Here is a 12,317-nt window from a genome sequence, read left to right as displayed (position 1 = left end):
CAGCATGACCCAAATTATAAAATGTATGTATCAAAATATGTGTTTTCAGGAAGCCCTGATGATGGCAGTGAAGTCCTTTGGAAAAGCAGCTTTGAGTCCCACTACACAGAGATCACTGAACTAGGAAGGTAAGAGTGATCTGATAAAACCCAGACAGTTTAACTGTCACTGTTTGACTGCCATGTAATGTTCCTTAACCACATCAGAGAACGGATTCTCGGTATTACTGATATTACTACCAGTGGCAGTAATAGTAGTTGGTTGCGGTGAGCTCATTTTGATAAGGAGGAATTGAAATTTCCTGCTAACTGATTACAATACTTATTTATAATACTACTTTCTAATGACATATTGTAGACTGATCTGACAAACTGAAGTGCATGAATGATCCCTGGTTGTCTGGCTGTCGCTGTTAAATCCTGTTCAGGGAAGCACACTACAACATACAATAATACAATAATACAGTAAGTATTCAAGATTCAAGATTCAAGATTCAAGAGTCTTTATTGTCATTGCACATGTCAATGAAATTTTCATTGCAACCCCCATGTTAGATGGTAAGAAAGATAAGACTAGAAAGAGTGAATAAAATTAAGATAACTACAATAAAATAAAATAAACCAACATGCAATAAAAAAAAAAATATTCGTGAAGCAATTAAAAATATAACAGAATGAAAATATACTTAGGCAATAAAATATACTAAACAATAAACAATAAAATATGGAAGTGAAATGTGCAAACAGAATAAAATATACAAGCAGAATAAAATATAAAATATACACAGTGAAATGTTCCGACAGAATAAAATATGCCAATGAAACTGAAATGTGCTGATATACTAAAATGTATATAATTATAGTATATGTGTGTACATAAAAGTCAAGTACACAGAAGGTGCAGGTGGAGGTAGAGGTATAGGTGTAGGTGTAAAGTGCGGTGTGCAGTGTTCACAGTTCACACAGTCTCTCACTGCAGTGAGGGGCTGCTGGGGGTGATAGCTCTAACAGCTCTGGGGAAGAAGCTGTCCCTCAGTCTGTTAGTGGTGGTGCGGATGTTCCTGTACCGCTTTCCTGATGGAAGAGGTACAAACAGTCTGTGGCCCGGGTGGCTGGGGTCCGTGGCGATGGATCTCGCCCTCTTTCTGACCCGACCTTCATATATAGAGTCTAGGTCAGGGAGGGGGCAGCCCACGATGCCCTGTGCAGTTTTAACCACCCGTGCCAGTTGTTTCCTCTCCTGTGCCGTGCAGCTGCCATACCACACTGTCACACTGAGGCAGAGGATGCTTTCAATTGTGGCCCTGTAGAAGTTAACGAGCAACCGAGAGGAGAGTCCAGCCCGTTTCAGTTTCCTGAGGAAGAAGAGCCTTTGTTGTGCCTTCTTCACCAGGCGGGAGGTGTTCATGGACCAGGAGAGGTCAGATGTGATGTGGAGGCCCAGGAACCTGATGTTGTCCACACGCTCCACCACTTCTCCGTCCATGAGGAGGGGGGCGTGATCCGTCTTCCTGGACCTCCTGAAGTCCACAATGACCTCCTTGGTTTTCCCTGTGTTCAGCACCAGGTTGTTGGCTGAACACCACTGGGTGAGCTGGTGTATCTCCTCTCTGTAGTGGGTCTCGTTGTTATCTGAGATGAGACCCACTACTGTAGTGTCGTCCGCAAACTTCACGACTGTGTTGGTGGGGTGGATGGCAGCACAGTCGTGAGTAAACAGGGTGAAGAGGGCTGGGCTGAGCACACAACCCTGTGGCGTGCCCGTGCTGAGGACCAGAGGGGATGATGTGATGTTCCCTATTCTCACCACCTGAGGCCTGTTGGTGAGAAAGTCTCTGATCCAGTGGCACAGAGACGCAGGCAGACCCACCGTGTGTAGCTTCAGCGCCAGCTTGTCTGGGATGACGGTGTTAAAAGCTGAGCTAAAGTCTACAAATAGCATCCTGACGTAGGTGTTGGGCTGCTGCAGGTGGGTCAGGGCTGTGTGCAGGGTGATGGAGACAGCATCCTCTGTGGACCGATTCCCTCTGTAAGCAAACTGAAGGCTGTCTAGGTCCGAGGGGATGAAGTCTCTGATGTACCTGAGAATAATCCGCTCAAAGCACTTCATGATTACCGGGGTCAGTGCAACAGGCCGGTAGTCATTCAGGCAGGTGATGGATGTCTTCTTCGGTACCGGAATGATGGTGGAGGACTTGAGGCACTCAGGAACCGTGGACAGCTGCAGGGACAGGTTGAAAATGTCCAGGAACACTCCTGCTAGCTGGTCAGCGCATGTCCTCAAAGTCTTGCCTGACACCTTATCCGGTCCTGCAGCTCTGCGGGTGTTGATCCTCCTCAGGGTGGATGACACCTGGTGCTGCTGCAGGACGAGGGGCTGGTGCTGCTCCTCCAGCCGGGGTAGGTGTGTGACTTCTCTGCTGCCTGATGTGTCGAAGCGGGCAAAGAAGCTGTTCAAGGTGTCAGGCTGGTGAGCTGAGTGTTCGGCTTGTAGTCCGTTATGGTTCTGATGCCTCTCCACATGCTCTGTGGGTTGTTGTTCTTGAAGTGATCTTCAATTTTGTTTTTGTACTGGAGCTTGGCCTGCTTGATTCCTTTCTTCAGCTCTGCTCGAGCCCTGCTATAAGCCAGCCTGTCTCCAGATCTGTAGGCAGTATCCCGGGCTTTCAGCAGGGACTGCACTGTGCTGTCCAGCCATGGTTTCTGGTTGGGAAACACTGTGATGGTCTTAACAGGGAGGACAGCATCAGTGCAGAACTGAACATAAGACAATACAGATGATGTGTACTCCTCAAGGTCTGCCTCTTCTCTGAACACAAGTTGAGGGAGAGGAAAAGATTGTCGCAACTTGAAACAAGCAAAACATCCCCTAAAGGATTTGAAAGTGTAGCTGAGATCCAGAGAGAGCTAAAAGCAACATAAATAAAATGTGTGACAACCTCAGCATGCAAAGGCGCCACGGAGTATTAAATAGGTATTCACGCGTTCTTCTTATCCCCGTTTCTGCTCCCCAGGGGCCGGTTTTCAGCGACGAAGCGGTGCGACCAGAGAGGGAGTAAACGGACGGTTGCAGCGAAACACGTTAACAAGAAGCTGCTGCGTCGTGAACAGGTGCTGCAGGAGATCAGGCTCCTCCAGACTCTGGACCATCCCAACCTGGTCAAGCTGCTGGACACGTATGAGACGGCCAACAGCTACGTACTTGTACTAGAAATGTAAGTTCGGTCATGTAGTTCCATGTAGCTGGTGTGACTCTGCGTCGTTTTAAGATATGAATTGTTAAGACCTGTGAGAAGCCACTGTTGATGGACGCATTATGTGTTTCTGTTTTCAGGGCAGACCAGGGACGTTTCCTGGACTATATAGTGAGCTGGGGCAACCTGACGGAGGAGAAGGTGGCTCTGTACCTCAGAGATATTCTTGAAGCTCTCCACTACCTGCACAGCTGGAGGATAGCACACCTTGATCTCAAAGTAAATACATTTTCTCACATCAGTGTAGAGCTAAAGAGTGAGTAGATTAATAGATTAGTCGTAGATTAGGTCTCTGGATCCAGACCCTTAAATGTTAATGTATTTTGATTTTCTTTGTCTAATCTTAGAGCAAAATAAATATCGCTTCATTCTAGACTGTTGGTCAAACAGAACGTTTTAAGACATCACCATGGGCTGCGGGAGGAAACCTCTTTGATACAGACATTGTATCTCATGATTTTCAGAATTTTCCTCACCAGCAAGTTAAACTGCATTTTTTTTTCATGTATTTTCAAACCAAGCAAAGTCTAGTACAGTTTAAGTGTCACAAGAGTCAGCAAACCACCAAGAACAATAGAAGCTGAATCTCCATTTGGATGTGCTGGTGTTACAATGTTCCTCTGGGTCTAACGGTGGTGTCTGAAATTCCTTTGTCGTGCTCCCGCAGCCTGAGAACATCGTGGTGGAACATGCGTCTTCCCAGCCAGTGATCAAGCTGACGGACTTTGGTGACGCCATACAGCTAAACCCTCCTTCCCCCTACATCCATCCTCTCCTGGGGAGCCCAGAGTTCTCTGCTCCTGAGCTGGTCCTGGGTCAGCCTGCCTCACTGATGTCTGACCTCTGGAGCTTAGGTCCGTAACCAAGCACCAATAACTCGTATCTAACATTATAAGAAACGTATTTAGCGACACATGGTTCTTTCATATTTGTCAATGTGACTTGATGCACACATCTGACCAATTCAATTGCTAATCTACAGGGGTGGTGGCCTACGTGGTACTAAGCGGCGCCTCTCCGTTCCTGGATGAGAGTTTGGAGGAGACATGTCTGAACATCTGTCGCCTGGACTTCAGCTTCCCGGAGGATTACTTCCTGGGTGTGAGCCCAGCCGCCAGGGACTTCGTCTGCCTGCTGCTCCAGGGCGAGCCGGAGCAACGACCCTCCGCAGCACTCTGTCTGCAAGAGCCGTGGCTCCAGCCTCGAGGCGCGATAAACCGGGACGCTGGACATGCCACCTTAAATCATACGCAGTATCCGGCGCTGCCGCCATCTCAGAACCGTCACACCTCACATTTGGACACCTCCAGACTGATTTCCTTCATCGAGAGACGGAAACACCAGAACGATGTGCGGCCCATTGTCACCATCAAGGCCTTTCTTCACAGCCGCCTGCTCAACCACATCTAACAAACAGGCCAGTGGGTAGATGTGACAGCCACATGTGCTCTAAACACACACTGTCTGGCACACTGTGGAGGATGAGTAGTCAGGCAACTCGTTTCAGTTGAGCTGTATTAAAACTCTACTGAGAGCACCACCAGCAACATTTCCACAATGATCACTATCTCCCTCACCAAGCCACAAAAGTCCTGCTGCTGCTGACTGACCAACCTCTGCTGATAAACCCTTTGCCCCCCCACCTCCCCTTTACCATGGCATATTGTCATTATGCCTGCACAACAAATGAACTGTTGGAATCTATATGAGATTTCAAACCTTGACTTAGCAGGGAGAAAACCAAGCTTTCTCAACAAGCCAGCGTGAGCAAGTCTTGCGCCTTGGACAGTGTTAAACAGAGAAAATAGAATACTGTATATTCAGAGTAATTCAGGCTGCTTTCGGTTGAACACAAGAAAAATGTTTTTTTGTAACGAGAGATTACTTTTTGTAAATGAAACCATGTACAGCGAGGAAACAGAGAACTGTCTTTATTCATACTTTTTGGAGAACAAAGGTGAGTTAGCAAGTACAAAGAAAACAAGAGGACTGAGATGTGTGAACCCATCAGCAGGGTCCACTCATTCGAGAACAAGATGAAGACCAAAACCATGTTTTCCAGAAACACCTTGTAGTTCAATTCAGTGCAATAGTTTGCTTATCTTTATGCCCCTGTTCAGTTTGAAAGGTGAATCATTTCAGTTTGTGACACTAAGAGAAACTAAATTAACTTGAACAAGCATTAAAGCTATTCGGCGAAGCTTCTCAGAGTTCTACCTGAATCCGCCTTATGTGTAAATAACATATTCCTGCCTTTCATTCTCAGTTTGAAGAATCGTCTCAAATGAACAAAAGCTACTATTTAATTTGCCGAGTATTAGTGAGCCCATGCAGTCACTCCCTGCGGACCCTCAGCAGCTGGATTTCAGTATGAACAAACTGCTACTAGAAATGCACTCGTATTTTGCATCAATTCCCATGTGCAATGTTGCAGCTTTAACATTTATGCAACTATTTATGAAGACTTGTGTTGTAGCCGTATTCTTAAAAAGGCATGTACGTACCTGGTACTGCGATAGATGTCTGTATTGTGTTAACTCTTATGTATTAAGTTCAGTATTAATATCTGCAAAACCCGCCGACAAGAGGAGGGTTTTCGGAAATAATGTATAAAAATGTGTATCTATGAAATATAGGCACTTACGCTTTCATTTTGTCATTGTTATGTTTTTTATTTTCTGTAACAATACCAAAGTTGACTATGCTTTCTTTTCCTGCTAAAATGTGTTTTTTTTTATGATTTCTCATGTTAAGTTATAACAGATCACACTGAACCCAGACGTATGAGTGTTTACAAAGGTTCAGTCTGGCTTTATTTATTCTTATTGTAACGAGAAATTGTTTGGTGGTTTATTGCTGAAAAAAAACCCGAATATTTCACTTGTCTTTTTTCAAGCTGTGCACAAAGTGGTTTGCTGTGTGATTTTGTTTGGCTTTTGTAGGTAGACGCTGGTGTATGTTGCTAGATTTTTTAGCATCACAGTTTGACGTCATGAGACAGAATTGGTTGACATTTTTACCAAGCGATCAGACTGGGAAAATGTCTAATTGCGGCCCATTCACCATGGACTTTAACTGATTAGAGAAAGCATTATGCCTCTTCAGAGGCACCCAAATCTACCACCAACACCTCAAATGTATCCCTTTGATAAGTATCACTGAGCATGAACAGCTATCTGCCGTAGAGATCTCTTCCACTTATTTTCATTTGAATGAGTTGATGTCTTTAGGTGAAGAAGTTGTTGAATTTTTTTTTTTTAAGTGCCAGTTGAGTGGGTCAACCTAGAGAGGAGGGTGAAACTAAAACGTGCATTGCTTCTTATTTTATTTGAAGGTTGTAAGAGTTACTGTCAGATAATCCGATGTAATGTTAAAAAGTCAACAACATGTCGAGTTCAGTGACTCCTGTTGGTCTGTACAGTCTAAGTCTCACATTTTGTGTCATTTTTATTTATTGTCGTGGATCTGGGTTTCCCAAAATCATGCTGTTAATCAGTTTATTCAATTCTCTTAAAGCCTATTCACAGAAGAATATGATGGAAGTAATAAAATGCCTTTGGGAGACCCAGCCTATACATGATGTAAAGATGTACAGAGAGGGTTGGGCAGTTTGCCCGCACCCAGGATGTAAACCTCATAACTATGTCATATTTTAAATACACATAGACTGCAGCAATGTCATTTTGAATGTCTTATTAGGACTTATTTTTACTTTTGCATGTATATTTCTTTGTACAGAAGATTGTGTTTACATGTTACTAAGTGTTGTAAATATTTTATTTTGTCCTGTTATTTTGCCATTAAACGTACAAGGAACAACTGATGTCACGTTGTGTGCACACACAGCATACTCACATACACCTACATATGAAAATGAGGCTTTTCTTGAGGCTTTTGTTATTCATTGATCATTTCCAGTCATCTCTGAGGGTTGGAAGGCGAGACAATGCTGTATTCCTGGCATGAGAAGAAGGCAGGGAAAACCCCTGAACAAGTCAACAGTTTATCAAAATGAATGAAAACAGCAATAATTAAAAAAAACAAAACAAAACAAAGGTGGCATAAAGGCTGATTTAAAACCGTATGTTTGTTTCAAACTAGAACCTGTAAGAAAAGCAACACATCCGCTTCACATGTGGTTTGTTGTTGTGATAAAGGTGACCGTGGTGGATGCGATATGTCGATCGACCTGGGCAAATCATGTTCACAACCGTGAGAAGCAGATATGATCAGATAAAAACAAGACAGAGCTGTGTATAGTAAGGCTAAATGATTTGTTGTCTCTGACGAAGATGAGTACCTGTGATAACCCATACAAAAGAAAAAAGGAGGGAGTGTTGGTGATCTTATCTGTCCTCTGCAGTTGCAATGACACTGTGGTGTCACTGCAAAGAACGCACAGTTTCCCCACCTCCTTAAACCACTTGTGACATCAGCTGTTCATACATTTTAATTTATCAAAAGACAGGAGATATCATACATTTCTTCATGCTGTGCTGCTGTACATATGATCATCCTTTTGTATGGGTTGTTTGAAGAAACCACAGAAAAAGTATGAGGAGGAGGTAATTTATTGTGAAAATGTAGTCATGGACATTTCAGCAAGTTGAAGTATTGACAAAACGGAGGCTTTGTTGTTCAAGTTAACCTATAACTAACAGCTGATCTTCCAGTTTGGCCTTTATTCATATTTAGTGGCTGAATCAATGCGGAACACTGTGTCTGTACACAGACGTTTCACTCCTCTTAACAGGTGTGACATCTGTTTTGTTTTTCTTAGTAGCAGAAGCAGTACATATTTTGCATGAAACCACAGAGGATATATCTGTACAATCTCTACATACAAACCTGTGATCAAAATCTCATGCAAGAGCTGTTAAGTGTAAAGGTGTTGCATACTGGAACGGTGTTACTTTGTGTCTTGCGCTATGCTTCTCACATTTGTTTTGACCCGGCAAATGTTGCGTGACATTTCGATGGATTACATGATTTCTTTACCGTGTGCATTTATTAGTTTCCAAACAATATTTCCCCCTTTGTGACAGCTCATCTACTGTAACTTCTGGCCATCTATCTGTCTCCTTCGCCCACTGAATTCAGTATTCACTCATGCGCAGAAATCCCTATCTGACTCTTCTTTGCATTGTTTAAAAGAAGCGAAAACCCCAAGTTGAATGACCAAGGCATCTAGTGATCTAGGCCTAACCCCATCAGTGAAAAGGATTTTCCAGTACTCTGAAAAATTTCTAGAAAGTAAATCTCACTGCGGAGAATATGGTATGACTGTAACCCCCCGCACAGATTCATCTCAGATAAAAAGTACGCCTACAGTGCACCCAGGTTCAGGCAAGACCACTAGATGGCACTAAAGAACTGAAAGATGAAAGAAAGATGTTGTATTTGATGCCTTGATGCTCACACACTCATGTAGCAGAGGGACAGAGCATCTCACATCCTGGAAAACAACAGAAACCACTTTCCATTGTTGGGTTAATCGAGGAGTTCACAGGAATAAGATGCACAAGTGAAGCACTTATGTAGGCACCTCACCCCGGATTGCATGAAATCTCTCCGTCCGTCTGTTTAAAAGCTTAAATATAAGATGAAAGATCTCTTGGCCTCTAAACAGTTTAGGGTAAGTCCCTCCACTCCTTTCATAGTGGAGTTTCAGAAGTGTTGACAATTTTCTTAGAATGGAAAGAAGAGTTATTCAAATTGAGTCAGGTACCTCACTTTCTACTGTCTTACTAATTGCAAAATTGCAAAACATGCAGTTCTTAGTAACTTAACCAGAGCTTTTATTCTTATCTGAAACTGTCATAATGATGCACCAAGAGGTAACTCAGCTAATGTTAGTCCTTGTGGTGTTCCATGATCAGAAATACATTTTAGACACCTTGACAGTCTTCTGGAACATTGTTCTCATCTTTAAACTGTTTGTTAGGATTCAAGCCCCGAAAGGCCAGAACCCTTGTGTTTGTGCCAGATGGTGGCGCTGTAATTCATCTTAGAAAGGCCCCTCACATTTTGAGTTTTAGTTGACATGAAATTTGACTCACAAGTCCAGCTCGATGTGCTGTACAAAAAAGTTTCTTGAGCACAATAGCCTGCCATGGTGGAGTTTTTACTCATTAGCATAAACTGAAAAACAGCTATGTGACATCTGCCCTTTGGATTTTGACTCTGTCATCACCAAACTGGTATAAGGCATGAGGGGACTGCGATCCCAGACGCACCGTGCTTTCTACTCACCCTCCAATGTAAACCCATCAGCAGCAATGTTAGAAGCTCAGAAAGTCCACCAATGGGCTTCAGCCCCCCTAAAATATTCTTAAGCCCCCCTAAATAATTTTGTGTTGTTTTATAAAAAATAGTAGTAATAATAATACTAATAATTTTAACAAAAAATGCCCACATATTCAATACAAAGTGGTTAGAATATTCATAGCGTAAGTTAGAGAGAGCCCCTTCAATGCGTCGTTATCCAGTCCATTCCACTTTTTCATTTAGGGAACTCCCCCATCACTCAAAATCCAGTCCACGTTTCCCCTGTGACCTTGCTCGCAGTCGGTAACTGCAGCCTGTGTGTGTCCCTCTGAAGCACAGCGGCAGGAGCAGAGCGTGAACGGATGGCTGAAGGATGGACATAAGGCTTTTCAAGAAAGTAAGTCACTGCTGGTAGCAACAGTTAGTTATCCCGAGCCCCCAGCTGACAGCAGAAAGTCCCGTGTAGTTAATAAACCAAATGCTCCGTGTTTGATAAACAAAAACCTGGCTTGCGCACGTCTTACCTTTGTTGTTTTGCGGTCAAAAGTTACATCCCAGCGTTGAAAGAACGCTGCTACTTAGCTGCTGCTAGCTAGTTAGTCTGAAATGCATTGGGAAGGTCTTGGTTGTTTATAGAGTTAAGTATGCCCTCTTTTTTTTACCACTATCGTTGGGGTGACTTCAGCCATCAGCCGTGTCTCTCACTGCACGCATGGAGCTGGGCTCATTCGCATATGATAACCATCAGTGGACAATAATAATACACTAATAATAATCACTCCACCAGCTCTGTTGACGTGTAGGAGTCACAACCTCCTTGACTCAGACATGTTTCCCTCTCTGAAGGCAACCATCCAAGTTGCCCTAACAGTGCCTGCAAGCAGCTGCTCGTGTGAAAGTTCCTTTAGTGCACTGCATTGGCTGCATTCCTGGCTGCGTCAAACAATGGGTCAGAAAAGACAGTCATGTCAATTGAAAATGACAAGCTTCAGCATCTGAGTCACAACAGAGTGATAGACCGATTTGCCACCCTTAAAAACAGACGGCATACTTTGATGCTTCCATCCACCAAGTAACTCGCAAGTGTAGCCATTTTTTCGTCAGTGATGTAAACACACTGTTACTGTGCAAACCTCTGTTTGTTGTTGTACTGTATTAAACACAGACTGAAATAATCATAATGAATAATTTCTCAGTCTTTGTTGGCTGTTTGTGAATTTCCGTACTTGTGCACTACAGTCACTCACATCCTGTGCATCTCTTGGGGGCTAAGCCCCCCTTGTTCTGATCCTGACTTCACCTGATCTCAATCACCAATCAAGACTCACCTCACAATACTCAGACTCACAGTACCAGAGTGTTTGCGCACCAGCTCTCCTGCTAGCATTTGTCAAACCATCACTTATGCAATATGGTGACCTAGTGTGTCAGTCTCAGTGTTTGTTCTGCCTGCTTACCTGTGTGTCTTTGTGTCTGCCTCAGGTTTATCCCCCACCTGTTCCAGAGGGTCAGTGTCTGTTGGTCAGGAGAACCCTGTCTGGATTTTCTGCCTGCTTAGCCGCTGTATCATCTGTATTCATCTGTTTGCATATGAAATGCTTCAGTCATTGTCTGTTATCTGTGCCTCATGGAAGTGATACTTGCCGGGTCATTTTCTAAAGAAATGAAAAGTCTTTAAAGCACGTCATTTCATCATTTTAAAAGTCTTTCTATGAAGTTGAGAGGGACCCCATACAGAGTCTTAAATCATTCTATCTTATTTTGTATTTGATGTTTTGGATTTTATTCATTTTATTCTCTGTTACTACTTTGAAGCCCTTTGTTTTGAAAAGTGCTGCATATCAGACTCTTGTCAAAGTTGCCCTCAGCTGCACCATGGTGATCGGACAGGTGAAGAGTGTGTCTGAGAGAAGAGAAAGACAGAGAGAGAACATTGAGACAGTGGATAGTTTCAAGTACCTGGGTGTTCACCTTAACAATAAACTGGACTGGTCCCACAACACCGACCCCCTGTAGAAGAGGGGCCAGAGTCGCCACCACCTCCTGAGCAGACTGAGGTCCTTTGGAGTGTGCAGACCCCTGCTCAGGACTTTTTATGCTCAGGACCTCTACCCTGTCGGTCTGCTGGACCCCGGGCAGCACAGAGCAGGCCAGGAAGAGACTAAACAAGGTGGTCAGGAGGGCCGGCTGTGTCCTGGGCTGCCCACTGGACTCTGTGGAGGAGGTGGGTGAGAGGAGGCTGTTGGCCAAGCTCACAGCCATCGTGGACAACAACTCTCACCCACTGCACCAGACTGTAGAGGAGCTGAGCAGCTCCTTTAGTGGCCGACTGAGACTCCCTCAGTGCAGGAAGGAGCGCTACCACAGGTCCATCATTCCCACCGCTGTCAGACTGTACAACTCCAATGTATAGTTATTATTAACCTCTGTTATTCTCTGATTACAAAACATTCAAATCCACTACTGCTGGGCAAAAAACACTTATAACTTTCACATTTGTAATTTATTGCTCCGTTTGTTCCTATTTGCACGTCTAGTGTTCTTGTTTTTGTTCTTGTTTTTTGCTCAGTTTGTTCTTTTTTGTTCTTATCTTATTATAAACATCCAAATCCACTTCTGCAGGGAAAAAGGTCACTTAAACTCTTACAGTTGTTATTTTTTTGCTGTTATTTTTTTTGCTCTGTTGTTGCTTATTTGCACCTTGTTCTTGTTTTTCCTATTCTTGCTAGCAAACAAAAAACAAGAGAGGTACATACCAAAATAAAATCAGAACAATGTACACAAAAACAAATATATT

General features: G+C 43.5%; 1 protein-coding gene across 3 annotated transcripts in view; it reads left to right on the top strand.

The window, feature by feature from the left end:
* The window catches only part of triob (trio Rho guanine nucleotide exchange factor b), a 70,159-nt gene extending 63,099 nt beyond the window's left edge, over positions 1-7,060 (top strand). The window contains exons 55-60 of one of the 3 annotated variants that reach the window (XM_041943351.1): positions 50-128; positions 3,014-3,214; positions 3,334-3,472; positions 3,921-4,107; positions 4,236-4,462; positions 4,532-7,060. In XM_041943351.1, coding sequence (XP_041799285.1) covers positions 50-128; positions 3,014-3,214; positions 3,334-3,472; positions 3,921-4,107; positions 4,236-4,462; positions 4,532-4,663 — 965 coding nt within the window. In that variant the 3' untranslated portion in view covers positions 4,664-7,060. Of the gene's footprint in view, positions 1-49; positions 129-3,013; positions 3,215-3,333; positions 3,473-3,920; positions 4,108-4,235 lie in introns of all 3 variants that reach the window. The other 2 variants (XM_041943352.1, XM_041943350.1) reach the window with 2 other exon arrangements.
* The last annotated feature ends 5,257 nt before the right edge of the window (positions 7,061-12,317 follow it).

Source organism: Chelmon rostratus, chromosome 8 (genome assembly GCF_017976325.1).
Source record: "Chelmon rostratus isolate fCheRos1 chromosome 8, fCheRos1.pri, whole genome shotgun sequence".
Lineage (NCBI taxonomy): Eukaryota > Metazoa > Chordata > Actinopteri > Chaetodontiformes > Chaetodontidae > Chelmon > Chelmon rostratus.
The sequence above is the reverse complement of the archived record's forward strand: the minus strand, read 5'-3'. Positions and strand labels throughout refer to the sequence as shown.